This window comes from Xyrauchen texanus, chromosome 21, assembly GCF_025860055.1.
Source record: "Xyrauchen texanus isolate HMW12.3.18 chromosome 21, RBS_HiC_50CHRs, whole genome shotgun sequence".
In the NCBI taxonomy this organism is placed as follows: domain Eukaryota; kingdom Metazoa; phylum Chordata; class Actinopteri; order Cypriniformes; family Catostomidae; genus Xyrauchen; species Xyrauchen texanus.
The window spans coordinates 36,894,591-36,914,727 of NC_068296.1; the positions used below are offsets into that span (position 1 = coordinate 36,894,591).

A 20,137-nucleotide genomic window follows, 5' to 3' on the forward strand; every position below is an offset into this window, starting at 1 on the left:
AAATTACTTACAATTAAATAAAAAGTTACTTGTGATATTGTGATCAAAGAAAGCTTAAATATGATTTCATAAAAAAAAAATTATAATAAGTTTAATAATATTAACACATGTTAGAAACATTACAATGTAAAGTATTACATAATAGGAATAGCCTGCAGATGAAATCTTAAATTTATCAGATGCATATTAATTCTTAAAAAGCGTAATTATTTCATTAATTTTGGATGGTTGATGGGTCGCATGCTTAGTATGAGAGAATGAGTGTATGAGTGAATGAGTGTGACACACTCAGCTCATGGCAAAGTGTAGAGAAGATACTGAGCGAAATCTCCCTCCCCTCACACAGAAAATGCCAGAAGCCTGCATGCATCTGCTCTGACTACATGTGCTCAGAGATGTCAGCTCATTTCCATAAATTCTTTGCAGATGAAAGTGGGCATTCAGTGATTTCACAACCATGTCTCTGATTTAGATAAAGACTGCAAACTGAAGAGACACAGAAAAGCTTTTGTGTTCAACTTAACAATTTGTTTTTGTTTAAAACCTAACAGTGAATTTTAATTTCTATATAATCATGATACTTTAAGATTGAATAAAACAAAAACATTAAGAGACCGTAGATTGATGATAAAACTCCTGAAATGTATGAACTGTCTATAACATATTACATTACAGTGCATGTTACACATATTAAATCTAAATACAGTGGCCCCAAAAAGTATTTGGACACTAAAGTCAGCAGAGACGGGACACTTCTATTAAAATGAAAGGGAAAAAATTGGAAATGCCCAACTGCAGCCAATGGATGTAGAAATGAATTCCTGCCTTCCAGATAAAAGAGCCAATCATTTCTTAGACACAGACATCGCTTGTCAATCAACTCTAGAATGAGCATGCACATTAGCTGTACAAGCTGTTTTTTTAGCATAATCTGAGGTAAACAAGCACAATTTACGATTCCAGTGTTGTCAGATTTGGGAACTTATTTGAAATATGTTCTTTGATCATAATCTTGACCAACCATTTTGGAGATTTTGGACTTTCCCCATTCAAGTAGATAGGAGCTGCATTGTCATGACAGGAAATAGCTTCCCGGGATTGATATAAAGATGGCCGCTAGTGCACTGACTTGCTAGAAAATTTGGTCACACATAAAATTGTCTGAATGTCATTGCAATAGATATTAAAATATCAAGCGAAGTGGTATCTGCAAACAAAAGTAGCTAACTAACCAACGTGCTCATAGCCAGCTCATAAAAAATCGTACGAGATAGCGAAATGCCCTAAGATATCGTACAACTTCACTCATATGAAATGGTATGACTTTTATCTCATAGAGACCAACCAAGCAACAAACAGATTTCAAATTGAATACAAAAAATGCAACTTTTAGCTAGCCTCCTATCAACACTTTCATTTAATAAGCATCTGGGAACATAAAGATTGGGTTACCCATTCCATATTTATTTATGCAATATAAAATGATTGTTGTATGTAATTTACATCTCTTGTCTCGTTCCAAACCCCAACGTTTTCTTTCTTCCGTGTTACACAAAAGTGATTTTCCAATTAAAATCATGGTTTAGGGTTGGGGTAAATTTTAGAAAAATCGCAATAACATCATTTGTTGGTTCATTTCTTTTCCTCTATCTGAATAATAGTCGTACAGTTTTGTAAGAGCCAACATGTACGATTTCTTATGATTACGCCATCTCGTACTATTATTACGACTTGTCATTAGACCGGGTTGGAATTAACTTCACTTTCTTTTGTAATTGCACATTTTTGTAATTATTACAACTGGTGTTTTTGATTTGTTTTGTTTTTTTAAGTGTGGCTTAAGTTTCCAAATACTTTAAGGGGTCACTGTAATTCATTTCTGTACAAGCCTTCATGAACAGTTTTGGATAAGTTACCCAAAAAAGTAATTGCAAGTAAGTGCAACTGACTATTAATTATAAATATATGTTTCACTACGTTTTGGCTTCAAAGTAATTTGATTATAGTAATTCATTGGTTTGTAATCAGATGTATGAAGTATTTATATTTTATTCCTTTTACTTACATTAAAATGACCCTTTTTGTAAAGTATATGTTTAAAGTAAAGAAACATCAAAGACCTGTAGTCATTGTACCTTAACTTTATAAGACATTCTTATCTGAAGGTCTTTTCTGTGCAAGAGCAGCAGTACAATGAACCAAGGTCACTAAGCAGATATCTTGTATCCTCTAAAGTCTTTGATCTCTTAATGAAAATGTAGAAATTCATTGAGCTCAGCTCAGGGTTTAAGTGTCATGATCATGTTTTGGATGATGAAGGACAACCATATTGGGCAAGGTTACACTCTATTTTATTTTGACTTTTGAATTACCATGATCCAATCCCATGCAACCCCTCAGATATAAAAGTGTATGTTTGCTGAACTATGATGCTTTAGGCTGTTCTGACTCTACTGATCTGTTCTTATGGCAGCTGAACTGCTCCAGCCCTGCGCAATGAAGCCGGTGCGTCTCGGAGAGGCTACGATGGGCTTTCTGATACACAGTGTCCGTAACAACACTGAAGGGGCCGCTGAGAGTGTGTGTGGGGCCACAGCCACGCTCCTGCTGCTGTTACTGTGCCTGCTGCTGGCCATCAAACACAGGACAGAGAAATCACATGTACCAGGTTGGTTCTGTTTAATTATAGTTTTACAATCCTTGGAAGTTTGTTCTTTGGATCTCAGCTGGTTTTAACTGCTATTGAACAATGTGTATTGTGAAAAGCTCTATTGAAATAAAAATGACTTGACTAAATCATTAAAAGTTGAATTTGGTTCTCTCGCCTATCGAATTGTTATTATTGACTGTGCTGCATCAGGGTAGTCGTATGGACTTTTCTTTAGGTTCAAATTTAGTAACAATTTCCATGAATGTCCCCTCTGTTAAGGGTTTATAAAGGTGTTTATTAATAACTAATAAGGCATTTACAAATGCATTATAAATAACTGATATGCAGTTATAACAACATAAATAAAAATGCCTATTCTCATCAAATACTTGCCAAATAGTGAGCATTTTAACATACTTATGTTATAAATGCATAATAAATTCACTTATTTATACTTATATTGATGAAAAACTTAAAATCCCCTGTTTCATGACTTATTACAGTGAGATTAAAAGGGGGATTATGTCATTTTGTGTTTACATTCATTACTGTAATTGTTGATGTCAAAAGAATGGCGCTACTCCGAGTGCTCTCCCAATTTAGTTACCTAAAATCCTCTGCAAAAACACTTTTCAGGTCTTCATGCTCATTCTCAGCATACTGTAATGCATATAATATATCTCCTCTTGAGACCCGTGTGTGACTGCTGTGTGCATTTTCCATTCCCCTTTTTGATTTGTAACTAGAAGCATCTAAGAAACATGCAAAAAATAAAAACAATTTTGAACAAATAGTTTTCCTATAAATGTATGTCCACATATGTGGACAGCAGGACTAAGTTGTGAAATTTTAAATAGTATCAAACTATAGAAAGTCTGATTTTTTTAATCAAGTTGTTTATATTTCCAGAAGTATATATATATATACACACTACTGGTAAAAAGTTTTGAAACTGTTGTTTTGAAATTGTTAAAAAAGTTACATAGTTAACATAGTAGGAACATAGTTAATGTGCTGAATTACACTTGTGGTTACCCTGCCAGAACACCTGTGTCAGCTTGAGTGGAACAGACTTCATACATCCACTACAAATCACCTTGACACCTGTCGATTTAAAGTCATTGCAAAAAGTTCATTTTGACAAGATCTCTAGCATCGTTTGAGCTGATATCAATTGGTTTGATATTTTGTAAACTGATGCATTAGGTTTAGCCACTTTAAGTGATCTAGGTGTCTGAAATACTTTTTAGGGTCACTGTATTTTAAAAGTATATCATTTTGACACAGCAGAATACTGCTCTCAATGCTTGACATGTCATCATAAGTGTTTGTTGTAACATGTTTTATTCAGGTCCTTGTTTCCTTCTGGGTCTGGGTCCACTGCTGTCTTATTGTCGATTCATCTGGTGTGGGATTGGAACGGCCAGCAACTACTACAACTCGAAATATGGAGACATTGTGCGGGTCTGGATCAACGGTGAGGAAACACTCATCCTGAGCAGGCAAGTCCTGACACCACGCTACACAACTGCATCACCAGGGGTGTAAAAATACATAAGTATTATACTTAATTATTATTTTTTGGATTTGTACTTTACTCCAGTTATGCATCATGCTCTATAGTAGAAGTGTTTATATGTCATAAGACAGCATTTTGTGAGTAACAGAGTGAAAAGTAAGTGTTTATGAACTGATAATCTGCTGTTTTACTCATGATTTGAGTGAAAGGGGATAAAGTCGTTGTTGTTGTAGTGCCTCTAGTGTTGTAAACAGGCCATATAAAAATCATTTAGCAAAAATGTAGTTTGTGTAACATGATTCTATGACCAGGTTGCGAATGCCACTGGAGGAGAAATATTACAGTCGTCAGAGACAGTAAAAAATGACTTCAACCAATCGAATTTAACAACATCCTCTCTCACACAAAAAGAGTTACTTTTTACTTTAAGTATACTTAAGTACAATTGAATGTCAATACCTTTAAACTTACACTCAAGAATATTTTTGGCTAAATATTTGGACTTTTAATTAAGTACAATTTTCAGTCAGTATCCATACTTTCACTTAAGTATAATTTCTGAGTATGTTTTACACCCCTGCACATCACCATATCACAGAATTAACCTTCACCAGTACAAATGAATCCAAACTTGCCATGAATGTGTGTTACAGGTCCTCAGCTGTGTATCATGTATTAAAGAGATCTCTCTACACCTCACGGTTTGGCAGTAAACTGGGTCTGCAGTGCATTGGGATGCATGAACAGGGAATTATATTTAACTCAAACATTGCACTCTGGAAGAAAATCCGCACCTTCTATGCTAAAGGTGAGCATGCTTTATATAAGATGCAAGATTGGTATTTATTCTGTATTAAATGTGAACAGATCGATTCAGGTTGCAACTGAGGGCAAGTTATCTCAAAATCAAAAAATGTCTGAATGCTTTCTATATTCTGTTCATTTATCTTTGTCTTTTGCTAAATGTCTCGGAACTTTTCAAAGTATCAAGATTTTTCTAATGTTCCCATGACAATATGTGTCAGCTCTAACAGGTCCAGGGCTTCAGAGGACTCTAGAGATCTGCATTTCTTCCACAAACACACACCTGGATGATCTGTCTCACCTGACAGATGCTCGGGGACAAGTAGACATCCTCAACGTACTGCGCTGCATTGTGGTGGACATCTCCAACAGACTGTTTCTCGGGGTCCCTCTCAATGGTCAGTCCTGAAACGCATGTACACAAACATGTAAATCACTGCTCTATTTTTATACGTTTTAAATCGTATTGCTGTTATACACGGCCAGTCAAAAGTTGGACACACTTAACTGAATATACAGTATATGTTTGGATGCGAGTGTGACGTTGCATCAAAAGCAAATAGATCACGTTTTAATAATTTAAGATGTTTTCACTGGAAGCATCCGTAGCAGCACATAGTGCCGACAGAAAACTACGGTGGCCATGAAGTGCAAAACAAAACAGCACAACCTAAAAACACAACGGCAAATAAAAAAATAAAAATAAAAAAGAGCAAATCATATGGGACACTTTATAACACAGAGAGCATAAAAATATAGTTTTAGGTACATTTTAGGTACGAAGTTAAATGTTAATTAGGAGTAGTTTTATGTACGTGTGTAAGGGACCGTCTACAAATTCCACAAACTGCGCTAAAACGTCCAAGTGTTCATTCAATTGACTTGCATATTCTAACATAACAAACACTGTTATTTAAAAAACATTTTCAGATTCTAAAGGTTGAATTCTCTAATGGCTCACTTTCTACATTTGAAGCCAGCATGTCTAATTATGTGTACAGTGTTCAAATATTTTAGAAAAAGAAATAAATTGCTGAAATTTTACCAAGATATTATTTTCATATTGTAAAGTTTGTAGAAGGCTGCTATTAGAAATACTGATTTACTCTATGTGAGATTTTCCCAGAATGTGGAATCATACAAATAGATTATATTAATCAAACAAAAAAAGAAACAATGAAAGTCATTCACACCACTGGCAACCTGTTACAACCTTTGCAATGTAAATATTACATCTTGATGAATTTTAGTGATGTTTTTTGCTATAATAATTGAACACTGTGTCCATTTAATTGGATATACTTGGAAAATCTATCCGTTGGCATCAATCGCAACCTTTATCATTTTTATTTTAAACAACAGTGTTTTTTAAGTTACGCTTGAATGCCACCAACGTTTTAGCGCAGTTTGTGGACTTTAAGACGGTCCCTCATGCACTAGACGAAGTACCTTTTCCCGCTCACTGTGTTGTAAAGTTTCCTGTTAGCTACTGTTTTCCTGAGAGAGAAACACTTGAAATGAATTAGTTTTTTCAGTCAGTCTTCCTACCCTTTCGTTTCGACTGAATTGATCTGTTGTGTTTTCTGATTTGCTCTTTTGTTAGCGGATCCACCATAGAAAACGGATGCCCCATTTTATTGCTGATGTCCTGCAGAGCTACTCTAGAAACTTGTATCCTGTCTGTCTTAAATAAAATGATTTACTTAAAGGGATAATTCACCCAAAAATTAAAACTCTCTCATCATTTACACGCCCTCATGCCATCCCATATGTGTATGACTTTATTTCATCCGATGAACACAAACAAATATTTTTAGAAGGATATTTCAGCTTTGTTAGTCCATTCAATGCAAGTGAATGGTGGCTAAAACTTTGAAGCTCCAAAAAGCACATAAAGGCATCATAAAAGTAATCCATATGACTCCAGTGGTTAAATCCATTTCTTCAGAAGCAATGTGTTAGGTGTGGGTGAGAAACAGATGAATATTTAAGTCTTTTTTACTATAAATCTCCACTTTCACTTTCACATTCTTCTTCTTTTGTATTTGGCCATTCACAATATCGCCATCTACTGGGCAGAGAGGAGAATATATAGTAATTTATAGTACTGTTGGTATTATTGTTGCCTGAATTTGTCTCTTTTATTTATAATTATACTGTTTTTTTATTTAAGATTCTTGTGTAATATGTAACATTTTTGATTTTGTTTCTGTTCAGAGCGAGATCTGCTTCACAAGATTCAGAGGTATTTCGACACCTGGCAGACAGTCCTAATCAAACCTGACATCTACTTCAAACTGGACTGGCTGCACAGAAAGCACAGACAAGAAGCGTGAGTTTATCAAACCACTAATAAAATTACAATGGTACAATGGTTTCTTTTTTAAACGTCACATGATAGTACAATGTTTTTCGGATATGTACCATAGTCTTTCAATGTTTATTACCACCAAATTACCATGGTAATACCATTGTTATTGTCTCTCCCATGCAAATACCATAGTCAATGAATATGATGATCATCCAGTACTATGCGTCTGTCTCAGTAACACTTTACATGAATTTGACCTTTGTTAAGGGTTTATAAAGGGTTTCAATAATGAAGTCATTTCCCAGTGCATATTAATCATTTATCTGCAGATTTAGCAACATACTTAAAGGGTGACTTTCATCCAGTAGTTGCGAAATAGTGAGCATTTTAACTTGCATGTTATAAATGCTTAATTTGTATACTTATTAACCTTGTAAAAACTGACATATGAAATAATTTTTTACATTAAACTGTTTTTAGTACCATTAGACAAACTATTAAAAAAAGGTTTTTAACGTTAAAGGTCATTATCCTCTTGAGGCCCAGCAATTGGCAGCAAACACTATAATTTTCTATCACATTCCATCACAATATATAGATCTGAAATGTAGGTGGCGCTCTAACGCATTTTAGCCCTCACAGATGTGCTTGTCCATAGACATTCAGTTTAAATTTCAGTTCATGCACCAGCCTCCTTATTTCATTGAATATTTTGGCCTCTCCTGTGGACTAGAAGCTCAATCCAAGTATCATTAGAAAGCTGTGATCCTTCCCTTTGTGATGGTATATAACAGTTTATCATAAGTAGTCGATAACATATATCGGCGCATAAAAGAATTTCATTTAATTAATCATATTTCACTTTGTGATTATTTTGTTTTGAGAATTTATCGAACTGTGATATTAGGGCAACACAATAAACTATACTGTTGCATTCCTGCGAATGAGAGCTTTCGTTTGATATATTAATGTAAAGTGTTACTAGTGAATTTCTGTAAAGGTTTGAGTGTTAATGCATTGTATGTGTTTCAGTCAGGAGTTACAGAATGCCATCACAGATCTAATAGAGCAGAAGAGAGCTCAACTGTCACAGACAGACAAACTGGACCATCTCGACTTCACTTCACAACTCATATTCGCCCAGGTGAATGTCACATGCACATGAAACACCTCTGAAACACATAAGAAGCATGGAAGAATGATTGACCTGTTTATGCATGTTATGTGTGTTTATGCATGTTTAGAGTCATGGGGAGCTGAGCGCTGAGAACGTCAGGCAGTGTGTGTTGGAGATGGTGATCGCGGCTCCGGACACTCTCTCTGTCAGTCTGTTCTTCATGCTGCTGTTACTCAAACAGAATCCAGACGTCGAGTTCAAGATCCTGCAGGAAATACACATCGTCTTAGGTCTGAACACTTAAAGCATGCACACACACTCTTAAATATAAAAAAGAACTTCAGTCATCTTTCTTTAAATGAAAAGTTCAACCGAAAAGGAAAATGATGTCATTGTTTACGCACCCTCATGTTGTTCTCAACTCATATGCTGTTATTTTTTCAGTGGAACTCAAAAAGTTAAATGTTGAATAATTTTCAAGCAGCTGTTTTCCATACAATGACAGCTCTAAACAGGTCCATATGACTTTAAATTTAAGTCATTGTTTACTTAATTGTATCTTCTAATAAACTGATAAAATCCTAGCTTTTAGAAAGATTTTCAGTGAATTAACACTGTAAATTGCAGTCTGTTCCTTAAGTTATTCTTCTTCTCCTACCAGCCCATCTGGCACTGTGTGTTAATGTTCACATCAACCATCAGAATGGGGAAAAATGTATCTCAGTAATTTGAACCGTGGCATGATTGTTGGCATGTGGTTTTAATGTTGTGGCTGATTGGTGTATAGTGCAAGAGTCATCTGGACTACTTTTATTTTAATGTTATTCTTTTTCATGTTTGTTTTGGAGCTTGAAAGCTGTTGTCACTATGAACTGTTATTGTAAGGAAAAGAGCAGCCAAGACTTCAAAGTGTCTCATTTTGTGTTCCACAGAAAAAAGTAATTCATACAGGTTGGAACAACATGAGGGTAAGAGATTAATGACAGCCGTTAATGTTTTGGGGGTGAACTACTAGTCGAGATTTCTTTTATTCAGACGTTTCTCTGTTAATTGAAGCGGGTTTTAAACATGAAAAAAAGATGAAAAATCTGTGTGTCATTAGATGTTGTGCTGAGTTGTTTGTGTCTGTGTGATTCTTGTAGCTGGTAAGAGACTGCAGCACTCACATCTGTCCCGATTACACATTCTGGAGAGTTTTATCAACGAGTCACTCAGGTTCCACCCAGTCGTGGACTTCACCATGCGCCGGGCGCTGGATGATGATGTCATCGAAGGCTACAGAGTGAAGAAAGGAACAAACATCATACTGAACGTGGGGCGGATGCACAGATCGGATTTCTTCCCCAAACCAAATGAGTTCAGTCTGGATAACTTCCAGAAAAACGTGAGTGATCATTTTATTGTCCTTATCTTTTTTTAATTTTTTTTATTTTGTCCTATATTTTAGATGTAAATGCCTTTCAAATATATCTCATGGTAACCATAATAATAGTTTTAATATATGAGAAATAAAACATAAAAATATATCAGAATACATTTTATTCTATTATTTTTATGAGTCAATCGATTACATTTTTTAATCATATTAATTACATGGTATGCCAATTAATTAACCAAATTAATCAAATTAATCACATACCTAAATATTTGCTGAGAAAGCCCCTCAAATAACAATGCTTCAATATATAATGATTAAATCATTATAAATAGTTATATTTAAATATATACTTTACAACTTTACAAAAAGTGAGACTACTACTGCAAAATCATAAGAAATTAATAAGGAATCTCCTTTAAATATAGAAAGATGCGTTGCAGCATGAAGCATGTTTCCAACATATCCATGTTTCCACAAAAAAAAAAAACCTAGATCGTGTAGAAATGCCCCCTTAAGGTAACAATTGCAAATATAGCTGCAAGCAGTGGTGACAGGCCCAAGCACCATGGGTCCATTTCCACCCAGTGGCTTTTGGAAAACAATGCAAGATGGACACATGCGTTTGGCATTTAACATGATTCTAAACAATTTTGAAGTATAATTTAAGAGGACTATTTTAAAGTCTGTTATAATAGCCACACTTCCTTCTGCCAGGTAGTGGCGCTATGACCATGTCCCAAAATACTCACATCCATGTGATTAGCCCCCAAGACTAAACATATATCTAAAGTTTGATCTAAATCACACATTGCACATAGAAGATATGACCACTTCCTGTTTCCCCATTTTTTGCCAATAATTGAATGCCTCACCATGACAACACTGTTCGATATATAAAAAATCTGTTCACAATTTTGCATCTTCAATGTCTTGGCAGAGTGTTGTCTAAATGTGGTGACAGTCTCATGAATACTCTAGGAGGAGTATTTAAAAGTTCAGAGACTGCAATATTCAAAAAATCCAAAATGGCAGACTTCCTGTTGGGCAGAGCTAATGACTATAATTATGAATGTTGTCTGGCTTGATGAGAACAAGCCATTCTTGTAACAATTTTGGTGACTGTAGGAAAAATAGAGGTGTTACAGAGGCAGTTTTACATGGCCATTTTAAAGGGGGCTCTACAGAGCCCCCTCTACACACCCAGCCCTAAGGCCAACTACTCTTGATTTTATGAAATTTTATGAAATTTTAAGCATGTCAAGTGCCTCAAAAACACCCAAATATTGGACGAAAGGTATAATATCAATTAATACATTACTATGGCAACACTATTTAAGATATCAAACATCCCTTGATAATTTTACATCAGCAGTGTCTTGACATTATTCTAAAGAATTTTGAAGCAATTCAGGTAAACATAAGATGGATATTTCAAAGTCTGTTAAAACGCCACACTTCCTTCCACCAGTAGGTGGCGCTATGGCTGTGAGCCACAATAGCCACATCAATGTGATCAGCCTGCAGGGCCAAACATATGGCTCAATTTTGATGAATGTGTATGAATGTTTGTAACAACATGTAATATCTCTCTTTTAAAAGGTGCCGAATCGCTTCTTTCAGCCGTTCGGATCAGGTCCACGTTCATGTGTGGGGAAGCACATCGCAATGGTGATGATGAAGTCCATACTTGTGATGCTGTTGTCTCGTTTCTCTGTGTGTCCAGTGAAGGGCTGTACTGTCGATAGCATCCCTCAAACCAACAACCTCTCGCAGCAGCCTATGGAGGATCAGCCCTCCACTCTCAGTGTACAGCTGCTCCTCAGAAACCTCAAACATACTGGATGAGCTTCTGGGTCATTAACATGTATTTATCTCACGCTTGCTTGTCGTCAATGTCTTTTGGATGTTTGTATGGCTAAATCTTCTTGTAATTATGTAACTGTTATGATGGATGATATTGTGGCATTCTGTGTATTACCATTTCTGTCTATATTGTTAAATAAAACTATTATTAAATGGATTCATTGTAACTGATTTTTTATTTTTTTTAAAAAAAAGTTATTTAAGATGCCCATTAAGTACCAACATACTTGAGAAATATAGTAACCATATTCAGTAATAAAACGCCACTAGTAGATCTTGTAATGCCACAGCACTGCAGCAATGATATTCCTCAGCAGAGGGCGCTGTCACACCACATGATCTACACATCTAAATGAATCATAACACTTCACAAGTCATCTGTCTGATTTAGATTATTGAGGATTCAGAGCTGTCAAGATTTAAATGAGTTCAATGTGTAAACTCAAAACTAGTTGAACTCAACAGATGTTGAACAGACTCTCTCGACAGCTCCTGGGTATATCTGGCAGGCAGCATTAGGGACTCAGGCTCCATTATCTTTCAGGGGCCATTTCATCCATATGAGGCCCGTGAAGCCTTCAGCCAACACACACAGACCATGAACACACACACATGGTTAATTTGTCACCTTGGCTTAATTCATGTTAAAGTGCAATAGATTTGATCTGTTATCATCAAAATCAGGGCTGAAGCTCTCTACAACGTCTGTATTCCATATTGTTTTCTTTCACAATAATTTAGCAACATTTAGATGAGCAGGGAAATGAGTGTGAAGCATTGTGTCTCATTATCGCCATGGTAACCTGTGCAGCTGTGTAAGTGGCAAACAAAGAATTCACTGCGGACAAATGCACACACACACACACACACACACACACACCTGTCTGATTCACAGATCTCCATGTCAAAGCTCTAGACAGGAAACAGGAACACATTCAGATATTCTGGGATATTCATGCTTCCAGAGCTGAGAGCAGATAGAAGAGCTAGACAGGAATATAAAGAGAAAGAGTTTTTTTTTTTTTGGTAAAATAGTTTCATCTAGGACTGTATAGACTTTTGTTAGTTTATTCTTAGTAAGTATTGTTATAGTTATATATATATATATATATATATATATATATATATATATATATATATATATATATATATTTATTTTATTTATTTATTTTTTTTTTTGCATGTCTGTCATCTTTTGACACTAATGTAGGAATGATTGAATCCCAGTAACACTTTACAATAAAGACGTTTGTTTACCTTAGGAAATGGCATCATAAAATAACAATATATTAAATATGTAAATATTACATGTAATAATGTGAATGTTAATTTATAAAAACACTATTGTTCATTGTTAGGGAATGTTAGTTCATAACACATTATAATGTTAACATTGACAACTTTTAATTAAAAAAAATGTATCGTATGTGTTGAACATGAACCATTTACATTAAAAGTTTAATGTTCATTTTAAAATCACAATTGTTCATTATTTGTTCATATTAGTTAATAATGCAACTGGCAAAATTAACATTAACCACGATTAATAAGTGCTGTAAAGATATTGTTCACTGATAGTTCATATGAATTAATGTAGTTAACTAATGTGAACAAATTCATCTTTACTGTAAAATATATATTATATGCACATTATGAAATATGTTTTTGAAGTTTATCAATTGACTAAGTTTGTTTGAAATATATGACCTTTGACCTACACAAACATCATTTATACATGCCAATGGGGGTACATTCATGAAAAGTAGGAATTTTCAAATGTCTGGTTCTTATTTGTTCGTTTTATAAAACCAGTCAACTTAAAGAAAATATATTTAATTATTATTATTATTATATTTGACATATCACAGTCACATTTGATTAAGTCAGACACTGGCAGAAATGAAAGAAATGTACCATGGTAGTGCCGTGTTTTTTTTAATATTCTGAGACAAACAGAATTGATCTGTCTTACAGCAACAGGAAGAAACTTCAAGATAAGATAAGCAGAAAAATGAAATATGCTTAATTGAAAATGAAAATAACCTCTGCCTGTTACAGGACCTTACAAACCAGGCAATAAACACTGTCATCCATATCAAACGAAATGTACAACTTTTTGAACAGTTGTGCTTGCACAGGCAAAACTTGTCACCACAATGCTAGGGTGCTAAGTGTGTTACCAGGGCGTCCCTATGCAGTTGCTAAAGTGTTCTGAGTGGGTCGTGTTTCGAGGGGGTAACTAGGGTATTTAGGTTGATTGTTAGGTGGTTGCTTTCTGTCCCAAGTCAAAAGAGCCCACCCCAAAGTGTCTATGATATTCTGGTCTCTAGATTTGGCTTGGGCCCCTCCTTTAATGGGATGATTTGAGGTTTCATTCATGTCTGTATAGCACAGATGGTGCAACATGTGCCAAATGTGAATACAAATATTTATATATTTAAGGTTAGGTGTTTGTTCAAATCCCTGTGTATGAGCAGTTTAACAGGAATGCTTGCCTTAATATATAGCAATAATATTAATAATAAAAAACTCATTATTTGTGTTATTTTTGTATTTTTCTAGAACAAATCATAGACTCGCAATGCCTCAAATAAACACATATTCTGAAATGTAGCTGAAGAGAAAATCATATTCAGTCGTTAATGTTAATGTTGATAAGGAAGAGCAGAAATTAGTGAGACGTGTGTTTTCATTATGTGATGGGTGGAAGAATGATTTAATGAATGTGTATTAGAAACAAGCTCTGAACAGGTACAGATGGGAGATTACAGACAGACATACACATTATCCTCATGCACACATACTGTACATCCATACACTGCTCTTACATGATGGGCAACCGAGTACTATTACATAGCACACACACACACACACACACACACACACACACACACACACACACACACACACACACACACACACACACACACACACACACACAGTCTGAGCTGTGACCTGTCTCTTGACTCTCTCATTTTATTCACACAATACTTTACAGATTTAAACACTGCTGTCGGAATTGAAGTGCTGGTTACCATGGATATCATCAGCATCTCTGAACACATCTGTAAGTCATTTCTGAAATATTTGTTTCTCTAGTTTCATAATGAAAATGGAAGCAGAAGTCATGTTTTCAGTCCAGCCTAGTCCAGTCCAGTCCAGCCTAATCTAGTCCAGTCCAGTCTTTTGATTAGTGATTTATATGTGATGAATAAATTCTTATACTATAGGACATGTTAAAAATCCACAAGCATTCAAATTTGAATATTTAGGAATACAGTAGTTCACCCAAAACAAGAAACTTCTTTCTTCCATGGAACACAAAAGGAGAATTTTAACAGAATTTCCTGGCTGCTCTTTTTCATTCAACAAAAGTGGACACACAAAAATACAAAACAAACAAAAAGTGCATAAAAGCACTTTAAAAGACAGCCTGATCGCACTTAAATAATTTAACGTGCCGGCAATTTTTGAAAAATGGTATTACGTGGTTCTTTACACGTATCGACGGCAGTTCTGAGGTGAAATGTCCACTGTGTGGTGCTAAAATAGAGTTAAATGTTCTACCAAATAGATTGCGTTTTTAAGGTTAATGCTCTATCCAGTTTTAAATCAACAAAATATACCTCCCTGACCTAAACTTTAAACCTAAACCTAACTGGTAGTGTCAGAAAAAGCAAATGTGAGAAGAAAAACTGAAGCAGCCACGTTATTTTCTGGTTCTTCTTTACACTTTCGGCTCAGGTGTCGAATTGTGTTCTCTTCTGGACGTGTACCATGATCCTTTACGTCACAAGTGCAACACTATCAATTTGATCACACTTAAACAAGCATGTAAATGTAGTTAGTTATGTATTGCATAACAGAGGCCCTATTGTTCTTCTAAGGATTATTATTATTTGTATAATAATTTTATATTTTTTGGGGCACTTAACATGCTCACGTGTCAGAGTCATCGACCATTAGGGCTTGGCAAACGTTCATACACCAAATTGAGCCATATGTCTGGCCTTGCAATCTGATCACATTGATGTGGCTATTGTGGCTCACAGCCATAGCGCCACCTACTGGTGGAAGGAAGTGTGGCATTTTAACAGACTTTGAAATATCCATCTTATGTTTACCTGAATTGCTTCATAAAATGTAAAAGTCGTGCACTTTAGTAAAAGTGTTTAGATGTCATAAGACAGCATTGTGAGGAACAGAGTGAAAGAGTGTTCATGAACTGATAATCTGCTGTTTTACTTGTGATTTGTGTTAAAATATGTCAAATTAATTGTTGTTCTGCATAAAGCGCCGGCTCATTTTAGCTGATCTTGGCCCATTTGGCATGTTTCGCAGCCAACCCACCAGCCTGCTCAGTTCTCCCGATGGCCAGTGCACCCTTGATCGGCCCCAAAGTGCGTCGGCCCACCGGGAAAAAGCCCGGTATGCCAGAATACCATTCCAGCCCTGCTATGGGACCAGGTTGATAATATAATAAATTCACAAAACATTTGAGATATTGCATCCAACAATGCAATGCAATGAAAAGTACATAAAAGTACCATAAATGTATGACTTGAGCACTATTCCAAGTCTTCAGAAACCACATGATAACTTCAGTTTAGCTGTTTTTCACTGAAAATCTTCAGCTCAAAATCTCAATGTAGTGAATACTGTATACATTAAAATATGGCACGTCGAGACACGCTGGGCCAGGTCTGATGACAAACGCATCATTCTGTGGAAAAGAGCAGTGTGAACGTTCTTCTAAATATCTCCTTTTGTGTTTCATGGATGAAAGTAAGTCATATGGGTTGAGAATGAAATGAGAGAACTATTTTGGGTGAACTATTCCTAAGTAAACTTAGCCATAACAAGTTTGTCTTCTGTGGCAAAGACAAACAAGGACAGTTTCATTTGTATGTAAAGCAAAGAAAATCACTTTCCTCCTTTTAAAATCATACTGGCACAAAGAGAAATAGAAAAGCATTAGCTCTTTCATTCATCATGGGCACTCGGCCAGCATTGAGATCACATCAAAGTTACATTTCACTTCAGATCTGGCTTTGGCGTCGGATGGATCAAATACTCAAACCTCGCTGTGGTTTTTGAAATGCCCTTATAAAATACTGGGCCCTCTCATTCTGTGTGGGAAACTAATACAGAACAACATCCAACATACATACATGAGATGGTATTCATAACCCTGAGAGACCATTCTTCCTCTACATAAATCCATATATATACTGTGATCTCAGGATATTTGTCAAACACATGGAAAATGAGCTGAGCTATTTTGTTCTCAATCTAAATGACATGTAAAAGCAATTCTGTGCATGTAATCTATCAGATAAAATATCAGAAACACACTTTGAACACATGCATTTCACCCACACTCATCTTCACTCTCTATTTAGCAGAAAATCTGGGCTTTTAGAAGCAGTTTGTGGTTTGCCTAGAGTCAGGATTATTCTGTCACTGCACATTGAGGATTATATTTTTAATGGCGGTGTTTCAGGGAATCTGTTTGCCAGTAACTGCTCGTGACTTGGACAGCAATTAACTCACATTAAATTGAGGTTTCATCTCTTTCTGTCTGTCTGTCTGTCTGCTGTGTGAGTGTGTGTGTGTGTGTGTGTGTGTGTGTGTGTGTGTGTGTGTGTGTGAGCGTGTATTTATCACTTTGTGGGGACCAAATGTCCCCATAAGGATAGTAAAACCCGAAATTTTTGACCTTGTGGGGACATTTTGTCGGTCCCCATGAGGAAAACAGCTTATAAATCATACTAAATTATGTTTTTTGAAAATGTAAAAATGCAGAAAGTTTTCTGTGAGGGTTAGGTTTAGGGGTAGGGTTAGGTTTAGGGGATAGAATATAAAGTTTGTACAGTATAAAAACCATTATGTCTATGGAAAGTCCCCATAAAACATGGAAACACAACTGTGTGTGTGTGTGTGTGTGTAAAAGTGTATAACAGATGGGAAACAGTATTTACATTTCCAGGATTATTGTTAATACATGTTTTTGTCATGTCACAAGGTAGTGACCTTGACTATTTTTGGAATGGAATATTAGAAAGCTGCACAGTATGTCATGTTTAATAAATTACATAAAATATTGATTTAACTTTTTTATTTGTGAGAGGAGATTGCAGAGTGATTAAGTTACAAATGCTGTCGACTGAGCTTCACTTGTAAACATGATTTGTGAAATTCCCTTTTTATATTTAAAGTGCCGGTTTATGGAATAGAACACCAAATGTTACAAAGATTAAAAAAAAAACAAAAAAACATCAAACATAAAAAAGTGGTGGTGGTGTAGTGGTCTAATCACATAACTGGTAATCAGAAGGTCACTGGTTCGAGCCCCACAGACACCACCATTGTGTCCTTGAGCAAGGCACTTAACTCCAGGTTGCTCTGGGGGGGATTGTCCCTGTAATAATTGCACTGTAAGTCGCTTTGGATAAAAGTGTCTGCCAAATGCATAAATGTAAATGTAAAAAGAGAGAAGTAGATTTTATGTAATACTGCTCCAATCCTGCAGGTGGCAGTAAAAACAAGTCCAGGCTTTCAATGTGCAAAAGGCGAGGAATTGCACCAAAAATGGAGGCTTACTTGGACAGAAATTCCCTTTACCCCTGAGAGGAAGGTTAAAAATCAATCAGAAAGATATTTTACCAGTAGAGACTCTCAATTTAATCTTAAATTGCAAATGATGTTTGTTGTAAAACTAAGTGCAAACATCTCAATGAAGACAAACATCCACAGGTGATCTTTTAAATATCTCAAGGCCCCAGTAGAGTGTAATAGTCTTGTTCCAGAAGTAAAAATCCCATTAATTCATTGATTTTCAAGGCTAACTTATAAACCTTTAAAGACAGACCTAGCATGAGCTCTGATGTTGTTTATCGCTGGTATATGCTACCATTAAAGCCATCCGTCTGTGTTATTTCAACTTCGTTGTTTAAAAACCGCCATTAATAGCAGAAATACCCATGGTCCAGCAGAGACACTTCTCCGATCAGAGAACCGCGGCCAACAAAGCCAGTGAAATAAGCCGGGATGTGACTGTCCTCTCCCATGACACACTGTGAATAACACAAAAGAGTCGGTCTGCCTTCACCCTCAAACTACTTATATGTTTGTTTATATCTGAATATATTGCAATAAACATAAACTATATTGTTTCTATACTTATAATCAATAACCTAAAATCAATAGTTCTATATATTTTCATTGTTTTATATTCGATTATGTCATTCACAGTGCTTCATGGGATTGTAGTCCATGCCCTCATGAAAGACAGCAAGTACACAGACTTCTACTTTGTCTTTTTGTCCGATTTTCAAATACTTCTTGGCTCAAAACAAAGTCTGTGATGTTGTGATTCACCTCAGAGCTGCTTGGTTGGTTCATGGTTGTTCATGGTTCATGGAAATGTCAGAGATCTCAATATGAACATAAACATCTCACATGAAATGCTTCCAAGACCAAATTATCTGAGCTATAATGTCCACATCAATTTTATAGGTCTGCACTCTTACTGTATGCCAACAATTGACTCATTTGTGTCTTTTTATACTTCTACTAAGCAATTTTTGAAGAAATGGTTGAACCAAAGTAAATCTTTAAGGGAAACTTAACTTAACTTCCTCTCAGAACAATGTGGTTACAAACCAGACAGGAAACATGCTTCACAAACTAAAAGAAAAGGACATGACTAAAGATGAGTTACAAGTGGGACATCTTTGGCTATGAAGGTTTCTTCCACAAATCTTCAAGCTGAACTTTAACGTGAGTGCTTTGAGACGATTGACTGCTCCACTGGGCTAAACTGGGACATAAATTAGGCTCGCAGAGTGAAAGTTCACGACCATCTGTCTATTAAGAGATGACAGCTGACCACAAACACCCTCAGCCCTGCGGCACCTTCATGCCATCTGCTGCCATACTGACCCCTGCTGAGACACCACGAGCTATCAGACACTCCTGAAGGACAAACACATCACAGGACAGCTGGACAGACAGACAGACAAAAGAAAGACATACTTTTAATTTATTCCGCACATGCTTTGTTTGTTTTTTCATTCTTATTTCCAAGTAGATTGCTTTTGAATGTTTTGATTAGTGTTTCAAGCAGATCAGAGTTGAGTGTTATGCTGCCTTTACACTCTATCAGAATTATCGGAAATACGAGTTTCCCACTCGGAAGTTGCACATGAATGACCCCTCAAGTCGTATAATTTAGAAACCCAGTTTTCCCATTTGGGAGGAGTGGTAAACTTTCAACATTTTGGAGGAGAGTACAGTTTCTGTAGTGAATGACAGGTATTATTCATTCTTCTAAATAAAGCTAAATAAACCACATAACTGGTAATCAGAAGGTCGCTGGTTCGAGCCCCACAGCCACCACCATTGTGTCCTTGAGCAAGGCACTTAACTCCAGGTTGCTCCGGGGGGATTGTCCCTGTAATAAGGGCTCTGTAAGTCGCTTTGGATAAAAGCGT

General features: G+C 35.9%; 1 protein-coding gene across 2 annotated transcripts; it reads left to right on the top strand.

Moving 5' to 3' along the window:
• Window positions 1-2,466: 2,466 nt before the first annotated feature.
• On the top strand, window positions 2,467-14,589 carry LOC127661331 (aromatase). 2 transcript variants are annotated; one of them, XM_052151962.1, is made up of 10 exons: window positions 2,467-2,668; window positions 4,002-4,152; window positions 4,823-4,977; window positions 5,195-5,371; window positions 7,191-7,305; window positions 8,317-8,428; window positions 8,529-8,691; window positions 9,544-9,785; window positions 11,379-11,604; window positions 14,555-14,589. In XM_052151962.1, the coding sequence occupies exons 1-10, from the start codon at window positions 2,467-2,469 to the stop codon at window positions 14,587-14,589; spliced, it is 1,578 nt and encodes a 525-aa protein (XP_052007922.1). The 2 variants fall into 2 exon arrangements, with proteins under 2 accessions (XP_052007922.1, XP_052007921.1); XM_052151961.1 differs by lacking the exon at window positions 14,555-14,589 and having other exon boundaries at window positions 11,379-11,759.
• The last annotated feature ends 5,548 nt before the right edge of the window (window positions 14,590-20,137 follow it).

Bases quoted from the DNA above. Each gene is read 5' to 3' on its own strand.
- LOC127661331 (XM_052151962.1), top strand. From the start codon at position 2,467: ATGGCAGCTGAACTGCTCCAGCCCTGCGCAATGAAGCCGGTGCGTCTC. The intron at 5,372-7,190 runs GTCAGTCCTGAA...GTTTCTGTTCAG, and splicing joins TCTCGGGGTCCCTCTCAATG to AGCGAGATCTGCTTCACAAG. The intron at 8,429-8,528 runs GTGAATGTCACA...ATGCATGTTTAG, and splicing joins CACAACTCATATTCGCCCAG to AGTCATGGGGAGCTGAGCGC.